This window comes from Saccopteryx bilineata, chromosome 7 (genome assembly GCF_036850765.1).
Source record: "Saccopteryx bilineata isolate mSacBil1 chromosome 7, mSacBil1_pri_phased_curated, whole genome shotgun sequence".
In the NCBI taxonomy this organism is placed as follows: domain Eukaryota; kingdom Metazoa; phylum Chordata; class Mammalia; order Chiroptera; family Emballonuridae; genus Saccopteryx; species Saccopteryx bilineata.
Window position 1 is genome coordinate 87,240,311 of NC_089496.1, and position 13,687 is coordinate 87,253,997.

The 13,687-nt window shown below is 42.9% G+C and overlaps 1 protein-coding gene and 1 pseudogene across 2 annotated transcripts in view; one reads left to right on the forward strand and one right to left on the reverse strand.

The window, feature by feature from the left end:
- The window catches only part of ENTPD7 (ectonucleoside triphosphate diphosphohydrolase 7), a 55,004-nt gene that overhangs the window by 24,013 nt on the left and 17,304 nt on the right, over window positions 1–13,687 (forward strand). For both annotated transcript variants that reach the window (XM_066240134.1, XM_066240135.1), the window contains exons 6-8: window positions 2,673–2,776; window positions 4,942–4,998; window positions 10,911–11,044. In XM_066240134.1, the coding sequence (XP_066096231.1) occupies window positions 2,673–2,776; window positions 4,942–4,998; window positions 10,911–11,044 (295 nt within the window). The remainder of the gene's footprint in view (window positions 1–2,672; window positions 2,777–4,941; window positions 4,999–10,910; window positions 11,045–13,687) is intronic.
- On the reverse strand, window positions 5,204–8,622 carry LOC136310669 (small ribosomal subunit protein eS8-like; annotated as a pseudogene).

Consider the following 13,687-nt stretch of genomic DNA (forward strand, 5'->3'; position numbering starts at 1 on the left):
CCTCATTTCTTTTTTTATTTTTTTTTATTTTTTATTTTATTTTATTTTTTTGAGAGAGAATCAGAGAGAGGGATAGACAGGGACAGACAAACAGGAACAGAGAGATGAGAGGCATCAATCATTAGTTTTTCGTTGCGCATTGCGACACCTTAATTGTTCATTGATTGCTCTCCCATACGTGCCTTGACTGCGGGCCTTCAGCAGACCGAGTAACCCCTTGCTGGAGCCAGTGACCTTGGGCTCAAGCTGGCGACCTCAGGGTCTCGAACCTGGGTCCTCTGCATCCCAGTCTGACGCTCTATCCACTGTGCCACCGCCTGGTCAGGCTTGACCTCATTTCTTTTAACCATGTACATAGTATTACATTGTGTGGATAAGCTATAAGTTACTTAACTAATTGGCCTGTTTATGTATTTTAGGTTACTTCTGGTTTTTCATTGTTTAAATAATGCTGCAGTGTTCTTCCTCTTTGTATTTTTATTTGATGATTTCCTTGAAGTAGATTTCCAAATGTAGCAGCTGAGTCAGAGGTTAATAAGCACATTAAAATCTCTGAAGCAGAGTTCTAGATTGCCCCTTAGAAAGATCGTAGCAGTAATTGGTATTCCAGACAGCAGTGTGTTGGTGCCTGTTCTTCCATTCTTCTGCATCATAACCCAACCCAGCAAGCCTCTTTTCTGGGGTAGTTAAAGCATATCCCATGCGGAGAGCGAAAGAGCTCTTGCTGTTTCCCACGTGAAATTTATATTGCATGACTTTTATATGTATATCAATTTCTTAGAAACTGTATTTGACATTATACTGGAAGATTATGACAATAAATGTAATTTGCCCTGGCTGGGTGACGTGGCTCATGGCAGTGTGGTCCCTGTGCACTGGGGTTGCGGGTTTCTCCCGTTGGGGCACATGCAGGAGTCGACTGGTGAATGTGTGGTTAGGTGGAACAACAAATTGATATTTCTCTCTCTCCTTCTTTCTCTCTCTTTTTTCCTTCCTTTTCTTCCCCTTCCCTCCCCTCCCTCTTTCTTTCTCTCTACAAAAATCAAAAAGTAAAAAAAAGTTAAATATAATTCTTCACTTTGAAGTGGTAAAAACATTGTTCACCAAGTCATGCGGACAACTGTGTGAACCGGTAGAATATTTTTGCAATGAGTAATTTTAAAATCCAAGATAATTGGTCTTATTTTTAACCACTTTCTCTAGATTCATAGTGTAAGGCAGGGGTCTCAAACTCGCGGCCCGCGGGCCGCATGCGGCCCGCCGAACAATTTTGTGCGGCCCGCAGACTAATCCACGAAGTTCAAAATATTTTGGATAAAATTAAGTAAGCCTAGGGGCCTACTTGTATTTTTCATTTCTCTAGCATCCTAGCTAGATATTAGCTTAGTTAACAGCAGTTGTGATGCGAACTACAGTTTCTGGTCGTTTTGTGACACTGAGTAAACCGCATGTACGATTGTGCTTGTTGTACTGATTTTTTTTTTGTTTTCAACTGCAGTGAGAAAAGTGTTGCGTAACAGTTGCCTTTTGTAGACCTAGTGCGGCCCGCCGAACGGCTGTGATCTTGCTCTGCGGCCCACATGCTGAGTTGAGTTTGAGACCCCTGGTGTAAGGTATTTTCCCCACCAAGGAAGAAAGAAGGATGAAGCCACCAAATGTGGAATAGCAAAAGCTTTATTTAGTAGAGCGCATCCCGGATGAGGTTCTCTGGTCTGCAAAACGGGCCAGAGAAGTTGCACAGATTCTCCCTTTTGGGGGTAATTTATAGGGTTGGTAGGGTGAAGGCGAGTTGATATGATGTGGTGAAATTTCATTGGCTGACACAGTGGTTCTCTTTCAAAGGGCTCCCAGGTTTGTTTTGGCGGGCATGGAGATGGGCGGTTCCAGACAAAGCTCCTGGGCCTGGTTCCCCACGTGACTTTCCCCCGTTGCCAACTGACCTCACACATTGTATTACTTTTAGCTTTGTTTCTTGCTTTTTTTTTTGTCTGATAATACTGATAACGTAAAACTTTAGAAGAAAAAAACAACCCCATAGATACTAAGCTTCAAATGTTATTCCCAAATTGTTATGACCTTTGGGTTTTGATTCTGATCTGGGATTTTCAAATAGTAAGGTTTTATAAAGAAGAAAAAAACAGCTGTGAAATATAGAAAGGGAGATTAAAAAGTTTCTTACCAAGCTTATGTAAAGGATTATATAAAAACCGGTGGACCCGACAGTGCTTCTTGTGTGGTGAATGAAGTGAGGCATTGTTTCCGAGATTGTGTTCCTCAATTTAGCAGCTTTTTTTTGTAGTAGTTAGTTATAATGTAATTACATCTGTTTTATAGATTGTGAAACTGTGCTTCAACTTCCTGTGGCTTATGCAGCCTGTGAGAGGCATAAAACCATAATCTCATCTTTTAACACTGTTTGAATTGTAACATTATATAAAGGAAAAGTATTGCTATTAACCATAATTGCCTTTTAAGTAGGAGGTTATATTTTGGAGGCAGTTTAAACTTTTGGCATCAAAGGAGGTACCCGAGAAAAGCAGGGTTCAAAGAGATGGCATGACGTTGGTGAACAGTGAGGGCATAGCAAGGCTAAGTTGAAGGTCAAATTGAGGGTGTTTATGGGAAGAGAATTTAACAACTGACTTCTGGATTTTTTTTGTTCTTTCTTACAGGAAGCAGTTGGCTATCTTGGCTGATCTAGTGAAAGATTTACCACTGGAGTTTGACTTCCTCTTTTCCCAGTCTCAGGCAGAAGTGATCTCTGGGAAGCAGGAAGGTACTGGGCTCTGCGGGGGGCGCTGGCTCACCTGCCGGCCAGCCAGCCAGCCATGGCATAGTCTCTCTAATGAGTATTGAGCATTACTTTTATGTATTTGATTTTTGTTTTTCTGACGGTAATCTTCTTGATTCTGCTGCGTAGTTCAATTATTTGCATGTTATGCTTTAGAATGTGCTTCTAGAAGTCATAAAATTATATGTTTTTAACTTTGTGCTAAGGACTATGTTAATAAGAATGTATTATTATTTAATGGTGATTCTAAATGGGTCTTCGGTTAGCCAAATGTGGTTTTGAAAACATGTGGGTCTAGGAGTTGTACTGAGTTTGCCAAATTCAAGTGTAAAGCAAATTATTAGGTAAAAGTAAGGGGAAACTTTAATTCCGGTAGCTGAGCAGGATGAATTACTTTTGTTTTCTTATGGGCTCTCCCTTTATTGCATTTACTATGCAGTATTGATACTTTCCTTAAAAACGCACACTGTTGGGTTTGTAGTTTGGGGATGGAGTAGAAGGAGTTGAATGTGTGTCCTCATATCGCCCAAATGTGGAATGTGTGGTGAACTATGTTTTCATTTCTTGGAAAATAAGACCTTGGACGTCTGCTAGTTGCAGTCTACATAAGGGAAAAGATTTACCTTCTTCCGTTTCAACATTGCATTTTTCAGTCCTAAAATTTTTATTTGGCTCTTTTTATATTCTTTTCTTTGTTGAGACTTTATATCTTTCCATTCATTGTAAGACTGATTTTATTTCTTGGTTATATAGCTGCTTGAATATCCTTGATAATTCTTATCTCTGCCGAATCATGGTTGGTGTCTTTTGACCATCTTTTCCCTTATGAGCTGAGATTTTCCTAGTTCTTTGTATGCCAAGTCATTTGATATTGTATCCTATACATTTTGAATACTACATGATGAGACTTTGGGTCTTGATTCAGTCATAAGAAGAATATTGATGTTTGTTTGAGCAGACAGTTGACCTGGCTAGGTTCAGGCCTCAAGTTCTGACCTGCCTTCTGTGGGCTGTGATTCTTTTGGTTCATTTTTTCAAAGCAATGGCACTATTTGAACTTGTCCCATGTGTGTGCTAGCTGTTGACCATTCTGGATCCTGAGTATAGTCCAAACAAATGGGTTGTCTAACCCCTACCTCGGTTCTTAAAGCCTTTGATGTATTGTTTAGAGTCAGATTCATGTATGCATAGCTTGGAGGTGAGCCCCAGAGTTCAAACACAACTTTATCCCCTCCTCTCCACGACCTCCCCCGAAACTTTCTGGTTGCTCAGGGCTGGCTTTCATGATCCTCTGGTCAGAAAGCTGAGAGTTTTCATTTGTCCATTCTGCCATGCAGTCCCATGATTGTGTCTGCATCCAGGGCTGAGTGGTAGAGGGTAGAGGGAAAAAATATGCAATAGGGATTTGCTGCAACTCTTGAGGCTACAGCTCCTCTGGTCAGAGAGAAGGATTCACATCCCTCAGGGTTTTAGTTACCTGCCAACATTCACCTTTGTCGCTGTAGGATTGCCTGGTAAGAGAAAACAAAGTAAAAAAAAAAAAAAAAAGCAAGGGATTTCCCCCACTCTCCCTAAACCTGTAGAGTCAGTCCCCCTTTCCTTTTCCTTGGAACAGAAAGCAAAGTCTTCAAGTTCTCTTTGTCCATACCCGGTGTGGACTTTTGTGTTGCAATCAAGCTGCTTTTGAGCCCAAGCCAGGCAGTATAAGAGGGGAAATAGGGAAAGCTCATTACTGGTTTAGTGGTTCTTTAAATTCTGGTCTCTGTCCCAGTGTGTCTACTATCATTTACTTTCAGCATTCTGAGAAAGCTGCCCCCACATCTATCCAGAGTTTAGACTTGTGTTCAGTGGGGAGTGGAATGTGCTTACTCCATCTGTCCAAACCAGAACTCCAAGATTAGCTTTAACACTTGTTTCTACAACAATGATTCCTATTCATTGTAGGAAATTTTAAAAATGCAAATGGTTTTAAAAGGGGGAAAAGAAATCACAAGATAAAAGATTTTAAATTCATACACTGAGTGTATAGAGTAAAATACTATTAGTACTTTTTTCCAAGAAAAGGAGAATAAGCAGCCCTGTGGACAGAGAGGTGTGTACATGGCGGAGCTGTAGAGAATTAAGTGAGGGCTTTTATGTTTCTCTCTTAGGGGTTTATGCATGGATTGGAATCAACTTTGTTTTGGGAAGATTTGACCATGAGGATGGTGAGTAATGTTGTCTTGTGAAGGACTAAAGGTTTAAGTCATACTCTATCAATAGCATCTAAGTGCTAATATGTTGAGTTGTTTTCATTTTTGTTTCTTAAAACTTAATTTGCTTCCTTTTTCAGCCTGATTTTTTCTTTTATTTTTTAACTTTTTAATATGGAAAGTTGGAAACTATCACAGAAGTAAATAATAAAATGAACCTTTATGAATCTGTTACCCAGACCCAACACTGACTAACATTTTGCCATCTTTTAGTCTTGTTTCTCTGATTGAGAGGCGAAGAGGCAGAGCGTCAGACTCCCGCACGCACCCCGACTGGGATCCACCTGGCGAGCCCACGAGGGGGCAATGCTCTGCCCATCTGGGCCCGTTGCTCAGCAACTGAGCTATGTTATTTTAGTGCCTGAGGCAAGGCCATGGTACCGTCCTCAGTGCCCAGGTTCATCTTGCTTGAATGAACCATGGCTGCGGGAGGGAGGGAGGGAGGTAGAGAGAGAGAGAGAAAGAGAGAAGGAGTAGGGGTAGGGGTGGAGAAGCAGATGGTCGCTTCTCTGTGCCCTGACTGGGAATTGAACCTGGGACCTCCACATGCTGGTCGACGCTCTACCACTGAGCCAAACGACCAGGGCCATCTTTTTTTTTTTTTAAATTATTTATTTATTTATTCATTTTAGAGAGGGGAGAGAGAGAGAGAAAGAGAGGAGCAGCAAGAAGCATCAACTCCCATATGTGCCTTGACCAGGCAAGCCCAGGGTTTTTGGGTTTTTGAACCAGTGACCTCAGCGTTCCAGGGCGAGGCTTTATCCACTGCGCCACCGCAGGTCAGGCCTATGGCCATCTTTTAGTCTTCATACTCCTTCCACACAACACAAGTTATTTTTTTCCCAATGAATTTTTTTTTTTTTTTTTGAGAACAATAAACACCTTTATTACATGAGCTAAGATAGGAGGAAAGAGGATTGATGTGCCTTTCCAGGCCTTGGTTTTCTCCAGCTAGAACTCCAGCTCCTGACCCTCCAGCTCAGAGCCATCTGCTTGGCCACACGACCTCATCTTGGAGCCATGCATGCAGGATGCTTGCCTTGCGGGAAATGTTCTTCTAGAAGACTGCTGATTTTGGCATTCCTTTTCTTTTCATCATATTACTTCTGAATTTTCTTTGACTGTTTTTTGTTTAAAATTTCTATCTCCTCAGTATTCAGCTTGGTCCTCTTCTTGCGACCAGGGGCAGTGTATAGTGGGACTCAAACCACTGTCGGTATGGAGTGCTGTCAGTGAGCACATGAGACCAGATTATTGGTGGATGCATTGTAGACAACATGAGTAACCTTTGTTTTGCCCATGCAATAATGTGGGCCCCAGGAGAAGTTGCCCACATCCATCCTCAAAACACGATACTTTTTTTTTTTTTTTTTTGTATTTTTCTGAAGCTGGAAACGGGAGAGACAGTCAGACAGACTCCCGCATGCGCCTGACCGGGATCCACCCGGCACACCCACCAGGGGCGATGCTCTGCCCACCAGGGGGCAATGCTCTGCCCCTCCGGGGCGTCGCTCTGCCACGACCAGAGCCACTCTAGCACCTGGGGCAGAGGCCAAGGAGCCATCCCCAGCACCTGGGCCATCTTTGCTCCAATGGAGCCTTGGCTGCGGGAGAGGAAGAGAGAGACAGAGAGGAAGGAGGGGGGTGGGGGGTGGAGAAGCAAATGGGCGCTTCTCCTATGTGCCCTGGCCGGCACGCCAGGCCGACGCTCTACTGCTGAGCCAACCAGCCAGGGCCAAAACACGATACTTTTTGTTGCCTCCCCGCACGTGGACTGTGCGTCTGCGGCGGGGGCCAGTCTCGGTGTTGGCGACAGGGCGTCCCAGCTTCTGTTTTTGCTTTTTGTGCTAAAGCTTTCTCTTGCCCTCGGTCTTGTGGCGCTGTGACAGTTGTCCTGAGAGATGCCTATGGCTTGGCACCCACTGGAAAGAGCTTTCCTGTTAGATTTTTAAAAGCAAACTCTAGACGTATCATTTTACTTTCATGCACTTTAGTATATATCGCTAACAGATAAGGAGTTTCAAAACAAAATAAAAACATATCTGCAATGCCATTTTTTTTGAGAGAGAGAGAAGAGAGAAAGAGAGAGACCAAGATAGGAAGAGGAGAGGGAGAGAAAGAGAGAGGAGCAAGATGAGAAACACCAACTCAAGTTGCTTCACTTTAGTTGTTCATTGATTGCCTCTCATACATGCCTTGACTGGTGGTGGTGGGGGTTTCAAGCCAAGCCAAGCCAGCGACCTTTGGGCTCAAGCAGGAACCTCAGAATTTTGAACCAGGGACCTCAGCATCCCAGGTTAATGTTCTGTCCACTGCACCACCACCAGTCAGGAACCATGCCATTTTTATATTTAACAAAATTAACAATTCTCAATATTTAGTACCAGGCCCTGGCCTGTTGGCTCAGTGGTAGAGCGTTGGCCTGGCATGCGGAAGTCCCGGGTTCGATTTCCGGCCAGGGCACACAGAAGAAGCACCCATCTGCTTCTCCACCCCTCTCCCTCTCCTTCCTCCATGTCTCTCTCTTCCCCTCCCATAGCCGAGGCTCCATTGGAGCAAAGATGGCCCGGGCACTGGGGATGGCTCTGTGGCCTCTGCCTCAGGTGCTAGAGTGGCTCTGGTCACAACAGAGCAACGCCCCAGATGGGCAGAGCATCGCCCCCTGGTGGGCATGCCAGGTGGATCCCGGTCGACGCATGCAGGAGTCTGTCTGACTGCCTCCCCATTTCAAGCTTTAGGGAAAAACAAAAACAAAACATATATATATGTAGTACGTATTGCATACACAGGTAGAAACTTTCCTGATTGTCTCAAGAATATTTATTTATATCTGTCTTCTTCAAATCAGAATCTAAACAAATTTCACAAGTTTTACTTGATTGATATGTCTCTTTTAATCTAACAGTTAACCTTCCCCCATCTCTTTTTCTTTCTTAAATCATTAAGAAAAACAACTAGTCACTAGATATACTGAATTTGCCATGTTCTAAATTTGGTTGACTGCATCTTTGTGGGGTCTTTAATGTTTCTCATCCCCTTATATGTCCTATAAACTGAAGATTAGATATAGAACCTTTATTATTTTTTTATACTTATCTTTATTTTTTCAGCGAGAGAGTCGAGGGACAAACAGGGACAGACAGAAAGAAGGGAGAGAGATGAGAAGCATCAACTCGTAGTTGTAGCACTTTAGTTCACTGATTGCTTTTTCATTTGTGCCTTGACCAGGGGGCTCCAGCTGAGCCAGTGACCCCTTGCTCAAGCTGGCAACCTTGGGCTCAAGCCAGAGCCCATGGGGTCATGTCTATAATCCCACACTCAAGCTAGCTACCCTGCGCTCAAGCTGGTGAGCCCGCCCTCAAGCCAGCGACCTCAGGGTTTTGAACCTGGCTCCGCTTTGTCCACTGCATCACCATTTAGTTAGGCTAGAAGCTTTATTAGACACCCATTCAATTCTTTCCAGAAGAATAAAGCGTAGATAGTGCTAAATGTTTCCTACTGCATCACATCAGGAGTCTGGTTGTGATGTCTGGTTGTCTCACATTTAGCCATGTTAAAACTGATCAGGTGTTTGTCCATGGTTCAAGTATTGTCAGCCTGATATAATCTATTATAAAAATTCCCCACTCACTTTTCACCTAATGGTTTAGTAGGCAGTTATCTGTTGCTTAGATTTGTTTTTTCACTGGAAGTTGCAAAATGATAATTTGCTAATTCTGTCATTCCTTTTGCATCTGATGGCTGGAATTTTTTTTAATGTTTTTTTTTAACTTTTTAAAAAATTATTTTTATTCATTTTAGAGAAGAGAGACACAGAGAGAGAGAGAGAGAGAGAGAGAGAGAAGGGGGGAGGAGCAGGAAGCATCAACTCCCATATGTGCCTTGACCGGGCAAGCCCAGGGTTTTGAACCTGCAACCTCAGCATTCCAGGTCGACACTTGGTCCACTGGACCACCACAGGTCAGGCCGACAGCTGGAATTTTTATAAAATGAAATCTTCATCAACTATTTAATTATCTTGAAATATAGTTCTTAGGGGAAAGACAGAATAAATCCTTGATTCTTTCCCTTTATTTAGCAAATTTTGGAATAATGATTTGGTATCCTAGCAGCTTCCATAGGTAACCAGTGAAGGGTTTTGTTTTATTTTTTTCAGCATTATTATGAACTTGTAGATTTTAATGTAGTTGATGCATTACGGTCCATCACATCACAAATTGTAGCATCACTGGTGAGTAGGAACACCTATAGGTTAGCTCTGTACCTTTTAACATGATCCCAATAGTCTTATATTTCCCATGCTGTTTGGCACACCAGGGTATTCCATGCTCATCTTGTATATTTTTATCCTAGACTTGATATCAGCCTTCTTTTTTTTAAGGATAAAAGTCATTCTTTTAGCCTTGGCTGGGTAGCTCATTGGTATGCTAAGATTGTGGGTTTGTTCCCTGGTAGGGGCACATACAGGAATCAACCAGTGAATGCATGACTGGGTGGAACGACAAATCAATGTCTGTCTCTCCCTCTCCCTAAAATCAATCAATCAATTAAAAAAATTTAAGAAGTCATTCTTTTAGTGGAAGATGATATTTAGAGGCTGTTGTCTAAAATACTGGGAGTGCTCATTGTTCGCAGATTATCATTGCTTCTAGGCCTAGGCAGTCTGTATTTTTTAGAAAGAGAAAAATAAATTATGAGTTCATAGTGACATCTCCAACTCGTATTTAAGGTTATATAAGGTGATTAATTTTCTTGATTTTATACTTCTATCTTGTTTCTCTTATGTTGAAGACGGTAACATAAATATTTGCTTCGTTCCATGATATATGTTTAATGGTTTTAGCCTGACCAGGCAGTGGTACAGTAGATAGAGCATTGGACTGGGACTCAGAGGACCCAGGTTTGAAACGTGAAGTCGCTGGCTTGAGCACAGGCTCATCCGGCTCGAGTGTGGCCTCACCAGCTTGAGCGCTGGGTCACTGGCTTGAGCATAGGATCATAGACATGACCCCATGGTCGTTGGCTTGAGCTCAAAGGTCACTGGCTTGAAGCCCAGTGTTGCTGGCTTGAGCATGGGGTCACTGCTCTGCTGTAGCCCCTAGGTCAAGGCACATATGAGAAAGCAATCAATGAACAACTAAGGAGCCACAATGAAGAATTGATGCTTCTCATCTCTCTCCCTGTCTGTCTGTCCCAATCTGTCCCTCTCTTTGTCTCTTGTCTGTCTATGTCACACACACAAAATAATAATGTCAATACTATTACCAATAAGACTGTTAGAATGTGGTTTAAGTTACTTGTTTCCTTTGTCATTAAGATATATTCAGCCTGACCAGGTGGTGGTGGTGTAGTGGATAGAGCCTCAGACTATGACGCAGAGGACCCAGATTCGAAACCCTGAGGTCGCCAGCTTGAGCGTAGGCTCATCTGGGTTGAGCACAGCTCACCAGCTTGAACCCAAGGTCGCTAGCTTGAGCAAGGGATTACTCGTTCTGCTATAGCCCCCCCCAATCAAGGCACATATGAGAAAGCAATCAATGAACAACTAAGGTGCCGCAATGAAGAATTAATGCTTCTCAGTTCTTTCCCTTCCTGTCTGTCCCTATCTGTCCCTCTCTCTGTCTCTGTCAAAAAAAAAAAAGCATATATACAGTGTGTATATATATTTATATTCTACAAGTGATACATTATCAAAATGCCATGTTTTAAGTCACTTGAAATAATTCTTTTCTATATAAATAAGAGTTGATACAGTTCATTTCTCTCAGTTTGCTTTTAATTTTTTAAGGGATCCCTGTTTTTTTCCCTTTTTGACCTAATTTTGGTTTTAAATTACTAGACCCCTTCTGTTCTCGTGTTCATTTTAGAATCAGATGCTGAAGCTCCCCAGGAATTGGCAACAGGACGCAAAAGGACAGTAGGAATACTGGATATGGGAGGAGCCTCTCTCCAAATTGCTTATGAAGTTCCTACCTCAACCTCTGCCCTTCCTCCAAAACAGGTATTTTACCTTTTAGGGAAAGTTTCTAGGAATGTCAGTATTTAAAAAAGAAGGGTACTGTGCCTGGCCTTTGGTGGCGCAGTGGATAGAGCATTGACCTGGGACGCTGAAGTTGCTGGTTCGAAGTCCTGGGCTTGCTCGGTCAAGGCACATATGACAAGCAACCAGTGAACAACTAAAGTGAAGCAGCTATGAGTCGATATTTCTCCCTTATCTCCTCTCTCAATAAATAAAATCTTAAAAAGGGCGGGGGCACTGTCTTTGGATTTAGACCGACTTGCCTGGGTACAAGTATTTGTTGAGATACTTGCTAGCTTGTGTGATCTCTCTGAGCCTTACTTTCCTTATATGTAGAAAGGGAATAATAATAGTATCTACTTCGTAAAGTTGTGAGGATGAAATACTGCCATGTGTGTAAAGCACTAAGCAAACTGCCAAGCATTATAAATGTTTAATATATTTTAACAATTATAAGTATATTGCCTGTCTTCTAGGGTTGCCTGAGAACTAAACATGATAGTACGAATAAATCCCAGAGCACAGTATTTGATACACATTTATTCATTTAACTTTTATTCCCTTTTCCTTACCAATAATACCATTCTTAGAATATTCCTTACCTGACTACAATGTAAAGGATGTAGTTTGAGGAAGAAATTTCATCTTAGAGAAGAAAGAAAAAATACAGACATTTGTGAGCACCTATTGCGTTCAGGGAATGAGACATGTTACACTGATCCAAAAAGTTTGTACTCCATCAGTGGAGACAGTGTGCAGTAACAGGCAAACCGTGGCAGTGCTGTAATTTGATGAAAACCAGGGTTTCTTGTCCTTGGCACTATCGACATTTTGGGCTGGATAAGCCTTTGTTGTGGGGATTGTTCTGTGTGTTGTATGCTGTTTAGCAGCGTCCCTGGCCTCGACCAGATGCTACTAACACCCCCACCCCCAACTCCCAGATTTGATGATCAAAAGTATCTCCAGATAGTGCCAAATGGCCTTGGGGTTACAAAACCACCGTGTTTAGAACCTTTGGTCTAAACAAAGCTGTGGCAGTGTGGAAACTGGCAGGGTAACTCCATTTGCAAGGCTTGAATGGAAGGCATGCCAGCTTCATGGAAGGTAAGACATCTCCCTGGGCCTTGGGTGATGATAGTGGAGGCTGAAGGAAGGCCATATGTGTGGAGTGAACAGAATGCACAAAGGCACAGTGAAAGCAGAGAGCCCAGGGAATGGTGAATAGCCTGTTGCAGTGTGGGACTTTCCATGGAGGTGAAAGGTAAGGCTGGGAAGATAAGATGAAGTAAATCATGAGGCTCTTGGGTGCCATAGGTGCCATGCTGGGGGATTAGGCTTTTATAGCTACAAATAGTGGGAATTCGCAAAGGTTTTTGAATAGGGTATTTGTATGGACCTCAGTTTCATCATCTATGAAGTAATTAAACCCTGATGGTCCTTTCCAGCTCTGAATTTTATGACTTATGTTAATTGTATGGCTGTGATCCAATCAATCTGTTTTTTAGGAAAGTAATTTTAGTGTTAAGAGAAAGAAATGTAGGGTCTGATCAGGCAGTGGCACAGTGGATAGAGCATCGGGCTGGGACATGGAGGACCCAGTTTCGAAACCTCAAGGTTGCAGGCTTGAGCATGGGCTCACCAGCTTGAGTGCGGGGTCACTGGCTTGATCGTGGGATAATAGATATGACCTCATGGTCGCTGGTTTGAGCCCAAGGTCGCTGGCTTGAGCCCAAGGTTTCTGGCTTCAGCATGGGGTCACTCGCTTTGCTGGAGCCCCCCAGTCAAGGCATATACTGTATGAGAAAGCAGTCAACGAACAACTAAGGTGCCGCAATGAAGATTTGCTGCCTCAACGAAGAATTGATGCTCTCATCTCTCTCCCTTCCTGTGTGTCACTGTCCCTCTCTCTGTCTGTCACACACATACAAAAAAAAAAAGAGAGAGAGAGAGAAAGAAGTGTAGGTAAGAGAACCTTGGATGAGAAGTAATAAGGGGCTAAAGTAGATAATCTAAGAAATGGAAGGGAAGGGACAAATTTGAGATATTTTAGAGTGAAAAAACGATGTAATGGGGTGGTGTGGGTAAGTCAGAGAGGGATGGCCAGTGGTTCCAAGGGGTCCAGCTCTGAGAACTAACCAGCAGGGTGAGGAGCCCGGTCACTGAGAGAGACCACAAGGGGAAAGGGCAGGATTAAGACCAGGCAAACCAGAATGTCTGGCAGGTTTGGATGAGAGCATCTTTCTAATCTCTAGCTGAAGTCCTACAACCAATGAGTTTACTTTTGAGTATGTTGAGTTTGAAATATCTGATGAACATATGTATCCAAATATCCTGCAAGACCATTGGACATTTGGGTTTGCCTATCCGCCAAGAAGTCTGTACTAGGGTTGGCGGTTTTGGGAATTAGGTTGAGGGATGTTTTAGTCTCTATTTGTTAGTATGTATGCAGCAGGTAAAATGAAGACATGGATCTGATACGAAGAGATAAGTCACAGCACTGGGCCTTAAAGTCTTGAATGATTTTTGTGTGTGCAGATTAAAAAAGCAACATTGGCCCTGGCCGGTTGGCTCAGCGGTAGAGCGTCGGCCTGGCGTGCGGGGGACCCGGGTTCGATTCCCGGCCAG